Genomic DNA, 15,783 nt, shown 5'->3' on the forward strand with positions numbered 1-15,783 from the left:
AAGCCTGGAATGGCAGAGAACGACCAGATAAAGAGAAAAGGGGGACAGTGGCTGGGGCTGGTTGGAGAGGAGGGAGCAAGAAGCAGCCCCCTATGTAGGAGGAGCAGCAGCCACTAGGATCCTGAGCTGCTCAGGCAGTGGTGCACACTGGAGAGTGAGTGGCACAGAGGGACGTGGGAGGCAGGGTGAGGAGCTGGGCGGGGCCCGGGGTGGAAGGCACAATTCTAGGCGGTGGGCAGAGCTGAAGTAGCCCTCCAGGCAGAAATCCAGAGCATTTGGTTCCTAAGGCCAGGGGCCCGCTCACAGCATCCCTTCAACCCCAACCCAGGCTCACTCTGGGGAGGAAGAATCCCGGCTCTGGTCCAATCACTGGGCTGGAAATGGCTGGACTTACCACAACCACCTTCTTCTTGATCACGGGGAGACACCAAAAATGCTGATAGAGGAGCTGGTCTGAGTCCACCCAGGCTAGATTCTTGACGCCCTCATCAGAGGCCAGATCTGTGGTGTTCAGTTGTAGCACCAGAAACTGGAAGAGACGTCCATCAGTACCCACACTCTGCACAACGACCGGCTGCTCCAAAACCTTAGAGTCGTTCTGAGAGGAACAGGGGACAATAAGACAAATCAGAAATTAGGGGATGGCGTTCCCACTGTGGCTCAGCAGTAACGAGCTCGACTAGGATCCATGGGGATGCAGGTTTAATCCCTGGCCCCACTCAGTGGGTTAAGGACCAGGGCGTTGCTGCGAGCTATGGAGTAGGTCGCAGACGTGGCTAGGATCCTGCAGTGCTGTGGCTGTGGAACAGGCTGGCAGCTGGAGCTCTAGCCTGGGAACCTCCATATGCCACACCTGTGGCCCTGAAAAGCAAATGAAACAAATAAGCAAAACAGCAATGGGCAGTGGGCAACAAATTAGGGGTTTGGGATTAACACATACAACTATATATAAAATAGATAACCACAAGGCCCTACTGTACAGCATAGGGAAATATATTCAGTATTTTGTAATAACATATAAAGGAAAAGCACCTAAAAAAAAAAAGGTACATAGGTATGTATGACTGAATCAATTTCCTATACACCTGAAATTAACAATACTATAAATGAACTATGCTTCAACTCGAAAGAAAGAAATGGTGGGGTGAAAGAAACAGCTCAAACCAGGCAATGTCTGGTTCTGACCTTTATTTTTTTGCTTTTTAGGGCCACGCCCACAGCATGCTTAAGTTCCCAGGCTAGGGGTCGGATTGGAGCTACAGCTGCTGGCCTATACCACAGTCAAAGCAACTTGGGATCCGAGCCGCATCTACAACCTACACCACAGCTCACGGCAATGTCGGATCCCCCACCGAGTGAGGCCAGGCATCAAACCTGCATCCTCGTGGATACTAGTTGGATTGGTTTCCAATGTGCCACATCAGGAACTCCCTGGTTCTGGCCTTTAAAACAAACCTCCATCCCCATTTAATGGTTGCCCCACAGGACAATCAAAACAGAATGGAGAGTTCAGGCCACCGTCCAGGGCCAGGCCTTTTCAGCCACACCCAGCCTGGATCTGTCAGGCCTCAGATGCCTTGTGGCCCCAGGGTGCCAGCTCTTCAACTTGAACACGTTGAAGTAACAATTCCTACCACTCAGAGGGGATTGCTGGGAAAGCTGCACGGCACAGAAACACGAGCTGGGCAGTTAATGATGGGAAATCCCTCAAACTCATGGCGTTACCTGATGGTGACAACCACGTCATCTCTCAAATGTTGACCGGGAGGGTCAATGCATTTCATATCTATAACCCCATTCAGCTATCACTCCACTTGACGGAGGGGGAAACAGACTGGGTGAGGCTGTGATCTGTCTGAACGCTCACTGGCTAGGGCTAGACGGCGCAACTTTCCAGCCGCCTTCCTTTACTCCTCGGGGCAGGGCATCTTGGAACACCCTAAGCCTGTAGGCAGGTGCACCTCACCTGGTCTCCAGGCTCTCAATGCGACTCTGAGTTTGTGTCAGATTCTTGAGTGTCAGCATCGGGCTTTCATGGGTCAACACATTTGCTAATTATCTCTTTCGGCGAGTGACACTTGGTAACAGTGATAATACTAGCAACCATTTACTAAGGCCTCTCATGAGCCAGGCATCATGCCAGTGTTACAGAGTCACCTCTAATTTCATAAATCCACAAGTATATTCCCACTTAACAGAGGATGAAACTGAGATTCAGAGAGGTGGTAGTGTAACTTGCTCGAAGTTACCCAATGAAGCATGAGCCAGGATCAGACCCCAGGCTATTAAATCATTTAAATCTTCCTGTTCTGGTTTACATCTACTGTATCTGATAGTAGCACCTCTGACACAACAGTACACCAGTCTGGATAACAAATCGTATGTTCACCCTGAGACGGTGCAGGAGTCCAGTTTGGTGACTGCTACCTATTGGACAAAGACCCAAAAGGCAGGCTTCATGAAGCAAAGCATCCTTGATTCAAAGATGCAGCCTACGTGCACCGCTCCTGGGCTGAATTTGACATTAGGAATAGCTAATGTCAGACCTCAGTGTGGGCCACGTTGGGACTGTTGGCCTTAGAAATACCTGTTCTTAGCTGCATGAGAAATAAATAAAAGGAAAAGTACCTCTAAGTGTTAGCTGAGAATTCTGTATTGACTCTTATCTCCCTCTACAGATCAATAAAACTGCAGGTAGTACATAAATTTCTCAGCAATTTTACCTTTTACACAGAAGCTCTTCCCATAATTGCTCAACTCCACATCCCCAGGAATAATTTGTACCTGGAGGGGGTGGGGGAGGCCTCCTCTCTACTCAACTGGGTGGCAATTAGTGACAGTGTTGCTACCGATGCTCTGCTGGCACAGATGCTACAATGAGCCTGCAGGCCTGGGACCTGGCGTGTGACTCTCTCTGCCTCCCTCTCCTGCCCCAGAGTCAGGAGGCAGCATGTCGTTTGAAGCTGAGGGGATCAGGCCTCCAATGCTTGCTTCTCCATTCATTAGCTGTGGGATCTTGGGGAATTTAGCTAGTCTTTCTGAAAGTATACTGTCAAAATAATGGGACAACCTTCCGAGGACTGGAAAGACAAAATCACATAAAGATGTGACAGCTGCTAACCTCAGCTATGTGACCTTGGGAAAGTTACTGAGCCTCAGTTTCTTCGTTGGTAAAATGAAGCTAATAGCATCTGCCACAGGGGGTTCCAACAAGGACTACAAAATGAAATGGTTTTCCAATTTCAGTGAAATGGCTTTCAAACTTGAGCTTGTCCCACTGTCAGCTGGAGGTCTTGTTAAAAAACTAACCGCAGGCGCCAATGCCAGTTTCTGACGCACTAGGCCTGGGGTGGATCTGAGAATCTGCATTTCCAACAAGTTCCAAGATGACAGTCATGCTGCTAATCCAGGACCATATTCTGACAACCACTGATATAAAGAGCCCTAATTAAATGTCTGGATGCAGATGTTCCATATAGGAAAGGTCCATTCTACTCCCTATCCCAATAAGCTATCACACTGCCCCAACCCCACCTGGTTCATAGACCAAGTAAGGTGGGGAAGAAAACATTCTGAATGTCACCACTCCTCCAGGATGGCCTTGGCTTTAACCAAGACATGGGAACCTGACATCAGGTCTCAAAAACCTACCCAGACCCAGGACTGGGGCACACCTTCTCACATAAAAGCAACAAACTTCAACAAAATACACTGGAGACTATCAAAAAAGATATCGTTCACCAGAAGAAAGAGAGGAGGCCACACTGGAGACTGTAAGAGGGGCGATTACGAGAAACAAGCAATCCCATACCTGATGGGTCAGTGGCCCATACACAGGAAAATAACTATCTCTGCAGTTAGGCTGCAATATATATGGGTTCGCTGACAGGAATGAGTGTTCCAAGCCCCATGTCAGGAGATCTAGCATCAGAAAGAGGAGCATTTGGCATTCAGAGCTAGCAGGGCTTGTACACAGGAGCTCCACAGGAATGGGGGAAATGAGACGCTCTACTCTTGAAAGACACACACAGGCTTTCATGCGCACTGGGTCCCAGGACAAAGCAGAGACTCCAGAGACATCTGAGTGAGTCCTGCCTAAGGTTCTTGGAGGAGCTCCTGGGAAAACAGGGCATGACTGTGGCTCGTTGTAGGGGAAGGACATTGGAGGCAAAGGTCTCAGGGGAATAACCATCAATGTGAACTCCTCTGGAGGTGGCCAATTTGGAAACATCTAGCCACACCTATCAGGGCTGAGAGGCCCCAGACCAAACGACAGACCTGGTGGGAACACAGCCCCACCCACCAGCAAACAGGCTGCCTAGAGACACCCCCCCCCCCACCGCCGGCACACAGCCAACTCTAATCACACCCAGAGACACATTCCCCCCAGACAGAGGAATAAGAATCAGCTCCACCTACCAGTGGGCAAGCACCAGCGCCTCCCATCAGGGAGCCTGCACCAAGCCCCCATAGCAACTTTAGCCACAAGGAGGGCAGACATCAGAAGCAAGAGACGCTACAACCCTACTGTCTGCAATAAGCAGACCACACCAAAAACCTACACAAAATGAAGAGGCAGAGAATTATGACTCAGATAAGAGAACAAGAAAAAAAAAAAACACAGAAAAACAGCTAAGTGATCTGGAGGTTACTAACCTCCCATGAGAAAGACTTCAGACTAATGACAGTACGGAGGATTCAAGACCTTGGAAACAAACTGGAGGCAAGGAGAGATAAATTACAAGAAACACTGAGCAAAGAAATCGAAGATTTAAAGATTAAGCAAGCAGAGATGCAACATACAATAACTGAAATAAAAAATTCACTAGAAGCAACCAACAGCAGAATACAGGAGGCAGAAGAGCGAACAAGTGAGGTGGAAGACAGACCAGGAGAAATTTCTGACACAGAACAGAAAAGAGAAAAAACATTGAAAAGAAATGAAGGCAGGGAGTTCTCATTGTGGCTCAGTGGTTAGTGAATGCGACTAGGAACCATGAGGCTGTGGGTTTGATCCCTGGCCTTGATCAGTGGGTTAAGGATCCCGCATTGCTGAGGCTCCAGTATAGGCTGGTGGCTACAGCTCTGATTAGACCCCTAGCCTGGGAACCTCCATATGACTCAGGTGCAGCCCTAAAAAAAAAGAAATGAAGGCAGTCTAAGAGAACTCTGGAACAACATTAAATGCACCAACATTCGTATTATACAGGTGCCAGAAGAAGGGAGAGAGAAAGGGCCAGAGGAAGTATCTGAAGAAATAATAGCTGAAAACTTCCCTAACACAGAAAAGGAATCGCTCACTCAAATCCACGAAGCACATCAAGTACTATATAAATTAAACCCAAGGAGGAACAATATTAATCAAACCGACCAGAATTAAAGACAAAGAGTACAATTATAAATGTAATAAATTTAAAAAAATAATAAAAAAAAAGACAAAGAGAAGGAGTTCCTGCTGTGGCTCAGTGGTTAATGAATCTGACTAGCATCCATAAGGATTCAGATTCGATCCCTGACCTTGCTCAGTAGGTTAAGGATGCGGCGTTGCCATGAGCTGTGGTGTACATCACAGATGCAGCTCGATCCTGTGTAGCAGTGGCTATGGTACAGACCAGCAGCTACAGCTGCAATGCAAGCCCTAGCCTGGGAACCTCCAAATGCCAGAGGTGCAGCCATAAAACAACCAACCAACCAAACAAAAAAAAGACAAAGAGAAAATATTGAAAGCAGCTAGGGAAAAGAAGCAAATAACATACAAGGGAACCCCCATAAGATTTTCAGCTGATTTTTCCACAGAAACTCTGCAGGCCAGAAGGGAGTGGCACAATACACTTAAAATGATGAAAGGGAAAAATTTTCCAACCAAGATCACTCTACCCAGCAAGGCTCTCATTCACATGTGACGGAGAAATCAAAAGTTTTACAGACAAGCAAAAGCTAAGAGAATTCAGCACCACTAAACCAGCTTTACAACAAATACTAAAGGATCTTCTCTAGGTGGAAAAGAAAAGGCCACACCTAAAAACTCCTGTTGTGGTGCAGTGGAAACAAATTCAACTAGTATCCATGAGGATGTCGGTTCAACCCCTGGCCTTGCTCAGTGGGTTGGGGATCCAGCATTGCCATGAGCTGTGGTATACGTTGCGGACACAGCTCGAATACAGGCCAGCAGCAGTAACTCTGATTCGACCCCTAGCTAGGAACCTCCATACGGTGTGGGTTAAAAAAAAGCAAAAATAGCAAGGCCATAACTAGACACAAAAATATTATAAATGACAAGTCTCACCAGTAAAGGCATACATATAGTAAAAGTAGGAAATCATCCACACACAAATACACTACCAAACCCAGAAATCCTGAGAAGAGGGTACAACTGCAGGAAGCTGGAGATGCACTTACAGTTAAGAAACCAACAACTTAAAACATCTTATGACTCTAGGATCAAAACTTCATGGTAACTGCAAACCAAAAATCTACAATAGATACACACAGAAATAAGAAAAAGCAATCCAAGCACAACGCTAAAGATAGTCATCAAGCCACAAGAGACAAGAACAAGAGAAGAAGGGGGTAAACCTTCCCCCCAAAAATCCAAAACAATTTATGAAGTGGCAATAAGAATAAACATATCAACAATTACCTTAAATGTAAATGAAATAAATTCCCTAACCCAAAGTCACAGACTGGCTGAATGGATACAAAAACAAGACCCATATATATGCTGCCTTTAAGAGACCCACTTCAGTTCTAGGGAAACATACAAATTGAAAGGGAAAAGATGGAAGAAAATATTCCATGCAAATGGGGATCAAAAGAAAGCTGGAGTAGCAATACTGACATCAGACAAAATAGACTTTAAAATGAAGAATATTTTAAGGGAAGGACATTCCATCCAAAAACAACAGAATACACATTCTTCTCAAGTGCACATGGAACATTCTCTAAGATTGATCACATCCTGGGCTACAAATTCAACCTCGGTAACTTTAAGAAAATTGAAATCATATCAAGCATCTTTTCCAACCACAATGCTATATGACTGGAAATCAACAACAAGAAAAAATCTGCAAAAAACACAAACACATGGAGACTAAACAACATGCTACTAAACAACCAATGGATCACTGAAGAAATCAGAGGAAATTAAAAAATACCTAGAAGCAAATGACAACAAAGATACAACACTCCAAAACCTACTGGATGCAGCAAAAGCTGTTCTAAGAGGAAAGATTATAGCAATATAAGCCCACCTCAGCAAACAAGAAAAAGCTCAAATAAACAAGCTAACTCTACATCTAAAGCAGCTCAAGAGAGAAGAACAGACCAGACCTAAAGTTAGTAGAAGGAAAGAAATCAAAGATCAGAGCAGAAATCAATGAAATAGAAACAAAGAAAACCATAGGAAAGATGAATGAAACAAAACGCTGGTTCTTTGAGAAGATGAACAAAATTGATAAACCCTTAGCGACACTTATCAAGAAAAAGAGAGGACTCAATAAAATTAGAAATGAAAAAGGAGAAATAACAACAGACACCACAGAAATACAAAGGATCTTAAGAAACTACAATATACAACTATACGCCAATAAAATGGAAAATCTAGAAGAAATTGACAAATTCTTAGAAAAGTACAATCTTCCAAGACTAAACCTAGATGAAATAGAAAAGATGAACGGACCAATCACGAGAACTGAAATTGAAACTGTGATTAAAAAACTTCCAACAAGGGAGTTCCCACTGTGGCTCAGTGGTTAACAAATCTGACTAGGAACCATGAGTTGCGGGTTTGATCCCTGGCCTTGCTCAGTGGGTTAAGAATATGGCATTGCCGTGAGCTGTGGTGTAGGTTGCAGACAAGGCTCAGATCCCAGACTGCTGCGGCTCTGGTGTAGGCTGGAGACTACAGCTCCAATTAGACCCCTAGCCTGGGAACCTCCATATGCCATGGGAAGCAGCCCTAGAAAAGGCAAAAAGACCAAAAAAAAACCACAAAAAACTTCCAACAAATGAAAGTCCAGGACCAGATGGCTTCACAGGCAAATTCTACCAAACATTTAGAGAAGAACTAACACCTCTCCTTCTGAAAATATTTCAAAAAACTGCAGAGGAAGGAATACTCTCAAACTCATTTTATGAGGCCACCATCACCCTGATACCAAAACCAGATGAAGATACCACAAAAAAAGAAAACTACAGGCCAATTTCACTGATGAACACTGATGCAAAAATCCTCAACAAAATACTAGCAAACCGCATCCAACAATACATTAAAAGGGTTGTACATCATGATCAAGTGGGATTTATCCCAGGGATGCAAGAGTTCCTCATTATCCACAAACCCATCAGTGTGATGCACCACATTAACAAACTAAGGAATAAAAACCAAATGATCCTCTCAATAGACGTGGAAAAGCTTTGATAAAATCCAACACCCATTTCTGATAAAAACCCTTCAGAAAGTGGGCACAGAGGGAACCTACCTCAACATGATAAAGGCCATATATGACAAACACACAGCAAACATCATTCTCAATGGTGAAAAACTGCAAGAATTCCCACTGAGATCAGGAACAAGACAAGGATGTCCGCTCTCGCCCCTACTCTTCAACGTAGTTTTGGAAGTCCTAGCCACAGCAATCAGAGAAGTAAAAGAAATAAAAGGAATCCAAACAGGAAAGGAAGAAGTAAAACTATCACTATTTGCAGATGACATGATACTATACTAGAGAATCCTAAGACTACCAGTAAACTGTTAGAGCTCATCCAGGAATTTGGCAAAGTGGCAGGATACAAAATTAATACACAGAAATCGACAGCATTTCTATACACTAACAATGAAAGATCAGAAAGAGAAATTAGGGAAGCAATCCCATTTACCATCACATCCAAAAGAATAAATACCTAAGAGTAAACTTACCTAAAGAGACAAAAGACCTGTACTCTGAAAATAATAAGACACTGATGAAAGAAATCAAAGATGACACAAACAGATGGAAAGACATACCATGCTCTTGGATTGGAAGAGTCAATATTATCATCAAAATGAGTATGCTACCCAAGGCAATCTACAGATTCAATGCAATCACTACCAAATTACCAAGGACATGTTTCACAGAACTTGAACAAAATATTTTAACATTTGTTTGGAAGCACAAAAGACCCAGAAGAGCCAAAGACATCCTGAAAAAGACAAACGGAGCTGGAGGTATCAGGCCTCCTGACTTCAGACTATACTACAAAGCAACAGTCATCAAAACCATACGGTGCTGGCACAAAGACAGAAATGTACATCAGTGGAACAGGATAGAAAGCCCAGAATTAAACCCGCGCACCTACAGGCAACTCATCTACGACAAAGGAGGCAAAAATATGCAATGGAGAAAAGACAGCCTGTTCAGTAAGTGGTGCTGGGAAAACTGGACAGCCACATGGACAAGAATGAAATTAGAACACTCCCTAACACCATACTCAAAAATAAACTCCAAATGGATTAAAGACCTAAATACAAGACCAGATACTATAAAACTCTTAGAGGAAAACAGGCCAAACACTCTGACATAAGCAACAGCAACATCTTCTCAGATCCACCTCTTAGAGTGATGACAGTAAAAACAAAAATAAACAAATGAGACCTAATTAAACTTAAAAGTTTCTGCACAGCAAAGGAAACCCTATACAAAACAAAAAGACAACCCACAGAATGGGAGAAAATCTTTGCAAATGAAGCGACTGACAAGGGATTAATCTCCAAAATTTATAAACACCTCCTACCGCTCAATACCAAAAAAAACAAACGACCCCATCGAAAAATGGGCAGAAGATCTAAATGGACAGTTCTCCAAAGAAGACATACAGATGGCCAAAAAACACATGAAAAGATGTTCAATGTCACTCATCATTAGAGAAATGCAAATCAAAACCACGATGAGGTACCACCTTACACCAGCCAGAATGGCCATCATCAAAAAGTCTACGAACAACAAGTGCTGGAGGAGTGCTCATGGTGGCGCAGTGGTTAAAGAATCCGACTAGGAACCACGAGGTTGTGGGTTTGATCCCTGGCCTTGCTCAGTGGGTTTAGGACCTGGCGTTGCCATGAGCTGTGGTGTAGGTTGCAGACGAGGCTCAGATCCCACATTGCTGTGGCTCTAGCGTAGGCCAGCACTACAGCTCCGATTGGACTCCTAGCCTGGGAACCTCCATACGCCATGGGAGCGGCCCAAGAAATGGCAAAAAGACAAAAAAATAAAAAATAAAAATGAGTGCTGGAGAGTGTGTGGAGAAAAAGGAACCCTAGTACACTGTTGGTGGGAATGTAAAGTGGTACAACCACTGTGGAAAACAGCATGGAGATTCCTCAGAAAACGAAAAATAGAACTACCATTTGACTCAGCAATCCCACTCCTGGGTATCTACCCAGAGAAAACCATGACTCAACAAGACACATGTACTCCAATGTTCATTGCAGCACTCTTCACAATAGCCAAGACATGGAAACAACCTAAATGTCCATTGACAGAGGAGTGGATCAAGAAGATGTGGTACATATACATAATGGAATATTACTCAGCCATTAAAATGAACGAAATACCAGCATTTTTAGCAACATGGATGGACCTAGAAATTATCATGCTAAGTGAAGTCAGCCATACAATGAGACACCAACATCAAATGCTTTCACTGACATGTGGAATCTGAAAAAAGGACAGAATGAACTTTGCAGAAGAGATGATGACTCACAGACATTGAAAAACTTTTGGTCTCTGGAGTAGACAGTTTGGGAGGTGAGGGAATGTGCTTGGGTTGTGGGATGGAAATCCTGTGAAACTGAATTGTGATGATCATTATACAACTATAGCTGTGATAAACTCACTGAATAATTAAAAAAAAAAAGAGGGAGAGAAAGAGGATGGAAAAAATATTCTATGTAAAACAGTAATCAAAAGAAAGCTGGAGCATTCACAAAAAATGAAAAGAAAAACACTCAAGGAGAAAATAATTGGAGATCATCCAACCAAAAAAAGAAAGATAGAATGAAGAATCATAGAATCAACTGGAACAAGGTTTAAAATGGCAACAAGGAGTTCCCGTCGTGGCGCAGTGGTTAATGAATCCGACTAGGAACCATGAGGTTGCGGGTTCGGTCCCTGCCCTTGCTCAGTGGGTTAACGATCCGGCGTTGCCGTGAGCTGTGGTGTAGGTTGCAGACGCGGCTCGGATCCTGCGTTGCTGTGGCTCTGGCGTAGGCAGGCGGCTACAGCTCCGATTCAACCCCTAGCCTGGGAACCTCCATATGCCGCGGGAGCGGCCCAAGAAATAGCAACAACAACAACAACAACAACAACAAAAAGACAAAAGACAAAAGACAAAAAAATAAAATAAAATAAAATAAAATAAAATGGCAATAAATAATCATCTATCAATTACCACCTTAAATGTCAATGGACTGAATGCTCTAATCAAAAGACACAGAGTGGCTGAGTGGATAAAAAAGCAAAAACCTTCAATCTGCTGCCTACAAGAAACTCACCTTAGGACAAGGGACACATATAGATTGAAAGTGCAGGGGTGGGAAAAATTATTTCATGCCAATAGACATGACAGAAAAGCAGGAGTCGCAACGCTCATATCAGACAAAATAGACTTTAAAACAAAAGACATAAATAAAGACAAAGAAGGACACTATTTAATGATTAAGGGATCCATCCAAGGAGAGGATATTACCATCGTCAACATATATGCCCCAAATACAGGAGCACCCAGATACATACAACAAATATTAACAGACATAAAGGGAGAAATTGATGGGAATACAATCATAGTAGGAGACTTTATTATTTCACTCACATCAATGGACAGATCCTCTACACAGAAAACCAATAAAGCAACAGAGATCCTAAAGGAAACAATAGAAAAGTTAGACTTAATCGACATCTTCAGAACACTACATCCAAAAAAATCAGAATACACATTCTTCTCAAGTGCGCATGGAACATTCTCAAGAATCGATCACATATTGGGACACAAAGCTAACCTCAACAAATTCAGGAGCATAGAAATTATTTCAAGTATCTTCTCTGACCACAATGGCATGAAACTAGAAATCAACCACAGGAAAAAAAATGAGAAAAAACCTACTACATGGAGACTAAACATGCTCCTAAAGAACCAATGTGTCAATGAGGAAATCAAGAGGGAAATTAAAAAATACCTTGAGACAAACAATAATGGAGACACAACCTCTCAAAATCTATGGGATGCTGCGAAAGCAGTGCTCAGAGGGAAATTCATAGAGACACAGGCCTTCCTCAAAAAAGAGGAAAGATCTCAAACTGACAACGTAACCCTCCAACTAAACGAATTAGAAAAAGAACAAAAAAGACCTAAAGTCAGCAGAAGGAAGGAAATTATAAAGATCAAAGAGGAAATCAATAAAATGGAGAATCAAAAAACAATAGAGAAAATTAATAAAACCAAGAACTGGTTCTTTGAAAAGGTAAACAAAATTGACAAACCCCTGGCTAGACTCACTAAAAAGAGGAGAGAAAGAAGCCAAATAAACAAAATTAGACATGAAAAAAGACAAATCACAACGGATACTGCAGAAATACAAAAAACCGTAAGAATACTATGAACAACTATATGCCAACAAATTTGACAGTCTGGAGGAAATGGGCAACTTTCTAGAATCTTACAGCCTGCCAAAACTGAATCAAGAAGAAACAGAACAACTGAACAGACTGATCACTAGAAATGAAATTGAGTATGTCATAAAAACACTCCCTACAAATAAAAGCCCAGGACCAGATGGCTTCACAGGCGAATTCTATCAAACATATAAAGAGGATCTGGTGCCCATCCTCCTTAAACTTTTTCAAAAGGTCAAAGAAGAAGGAACACTCCCAAAAACATTCTATGATGCCACCATCACCCTAATTCCAAAACAATACAAAGATACCACCAAAAAAGAAAACTACTGGCCAATATCTTTGATGAATATAGACGCAAAAATTCTCAACAAAATTTTAGCCAACCGAATCCAACAACCTATCAAAAAGATCATACACCATGACCAGGTAGGGTTCATCCCAGGTTCACAAGGATGGTTCAACATACGCAAATCAATCAACGTCACACACATTAACAAAAGGAAAGTCAAAAACCATATGATCATCAATAGATGCAGAAAAAGCAACTGACAAAGTCCAACATCTATTTATGATGAAAACTCTTGCCAAAGTGGGTACAGAGGGAACATTCCTGAACATAATCAAAGCCATTTATGACAAACCTACAACAAATATAATACTCAATGGAGAAAAACTGAAAGCCTCCTCACTCAAATCTGGAACAAGACAGGGATGTCCACTCTCACCACTGCTATTCAACATAGTTTTAGAAGTCCTAGCCACAGCAATTAGACAAACAAAAGAAATAAAATGCATCCAAATAGAAGAGAAGAGATAAAACTGTCACTGTATGCAGATGACATGACACTGTACATAGAAAACCCTGAAGACTCAACCCAAAAACTACTTGAACTGATTAATAAATTCAGCAAAGTAGCAGGATATAAGATTAACATTCAGAAGTCAGTTGCATTTCGGTATACCAGCAATGAAATATTAGAAAAGGAATACAAAAATGCCTTTTAAAACTGCACCTCAAAAAGTCAAATACCTCGGAATACACCTGACCAAGGAGGTAAAGTACTTATATGCCAAGAACTATAAAACTTTAATCAAAGAAATTAAAGAAGATGTAAAGAAATGGAAAGATACTCCATGTGCATAGATTGGAAAAATCAATATTGTAAAAATGGCCATACTACCCAAAGCAATCTACAGATTCAATGCAATTCCTATCAAATTACCCATGACATTTTTTACAGAACTAGAACAAACAATCCAAAAATTTATATGGAACCACAAAAGACCCAGAATTGCCAAAGCAATCCTGAGAAACAAAAACCAAGCAGGGGGCATAACTCTTCCAGACTTCAAGCAATGTTACAAAGCCACAGTCATCAAAACAGTGTGGTAATGGTATCAAAACAAACAGACCACTGGAAGAGAATAGAGAACCCAGAAATAAACCCTGACACCTATGGTCAATTAATCTTTGACAAAAGGAGGCAAGAACATAAAATGGGAAAAAGAAAGTCTATTCAGCAAGCATTGCTGGGAAACCTGGACAGCTGCATGCAAAGCAATGAAACTAGAACACACCCTCACACCATGCACAAAAATAAACTCCAAATGGCTGAAAGACTTAAATATAAGATAAGATACCATCAAACTCCTAGAAAACATGGGCAAAACACTCTCTGACATCAACATCATGAATATTTTCTCAGGTCAGTCTCCCAAGGCAACAGAATTAAGAGCAAAAATAAACCAGTGGGATCTAATCAAACGGACAAGCTTTTGCACAGCAAAGGAAACCAAAAAGAAAACAAAAAGACAACTTACAGAATGGGAGAAAATAGTTTCAAATGATGCAATGGACAAGGGCTTAGTCTCTAGAATATACAAGCAACTTACACAACTCAAAAGCAAAAAAGGCAATCACCCAATGGAAAAATGGGCAAAAGACCTGAATAGACTGTTCTCCAAGGAAGATATACAGATGGCCAAAAAGCACATGAAAAAATGCTCAACATCTCTGATTATGAGAGACATGCAAATCAAAACTACCATGAGACACCACCTCACACCAGTCAGAATGGCCATCATTCATAAGTCCACAAATAACTGCTGGAGGGGGTGTGGAGAAAAGGGAACCCTCCTGCACTGCTGGTGGGAATGTAAGCTAGTACAGCCACTACGGGGAACAGTGTGGACATACCTTGGAAATCTATACATAGAACTACCATATGACCCCACAATCCCACTCTTGGGCATATATCTGGACAAAAATTTCCTTGAAAAAGACACATGCACCCGCATGTTCATTGCAGCTCTGTTCACAATAGCCAAGACATGGAAACAACCCAAATGTCCATCGACAGATGACTGGATTAGGAAGATGTGGTATACATACACAATGGAATACTACTCAGCCATAAAAAAGAACGACATAACGCTATTTACAGCAACATGGATGGAACTAGAGACTCTCATCCTGAGCGAAATAAGTCAGAAAGAGAAAGACGAATACCATATGATATCACTTACAACTGGAATCTAACATAGAGCACAAGTGAACATTTCCACAGAAAAGAAAATCATGGACTTGGAGAATAGACTTATGGCTGCCTGGCGGGGAGAGGGAGGGAGTGGGAGGGATCAGGAGCGTGAGCTTATCAGATGCAAACTATTGTTCTTGGAATGGATTTACAATGAGATCCTGCTGTGTAGCATTGAGAACTATGTCTAGGTATTTAAATTGCAATAGAACAAAGGGAGGAAAAAAATACATACATGCAAGTGTAACTTGGTCCCCACAGTGTACAGCAGAAAAAATAAGTAAAATAAAAAAATTACAAAAAAAAAAAGCTGGAGTGGTAATACTCATATAGGACAAAACAGAATTTAAAATATAGAATATTTTAAGAGACAAAAGAAGGACATACATAATAATCAAAGGACCAATCCAAGAAGAAGACGTAACAACTGTAAACATATATATATATATATATACACCCAATTGTAAATATATATGATCACCTCAATATATAAGGCAACTCCTCACAACCGTAGAAGGAGAAACTGACAATAACACAATTGCGGGGGACTTTAATACCCCACTTAAAGCAATGGACAGATCAACCAGACAGAAAAT

The 15,783-nt window shown here is 42.0% G+C and overlaps 1 protein-coding gene across 1 annotated transcript in view; it reads right to left on the reverse strand.

The window, feature by feature from the left end:
- The window catches only part of MRPL37 (mitochondrial ribosomal protein L37), a 51,657-nt gene that overhangs the window by 1,707 nt on the left and 34,167 nt on the right, over positions 1–15,783 (reverse strand). The window contains exon 6 of the mRNA XM_021096592.1: positions 395–598. Coding sequence (XP_020952251.1) covers positions 395–598 — 204 coding nt within the window. The remainder of the gene's footprint in view (positions 1–394; positions 599–15,783) is intronic.

Source organism: Sus scrofa, chromosome 6, assembly GCF_000003025.6.
Source record: "Sus scrofa isolate TJ Tabasco breed Duroc chromosome 6, Sscrofa11.1, whole genome shotgun sequence".
Taxonomy (NCBI): domain Eukaryota; kingdom Metazoa; phylum Chordata; class Mammalia; order Artiodactyla; family Suidae; genus Sus; species Sus scrofa.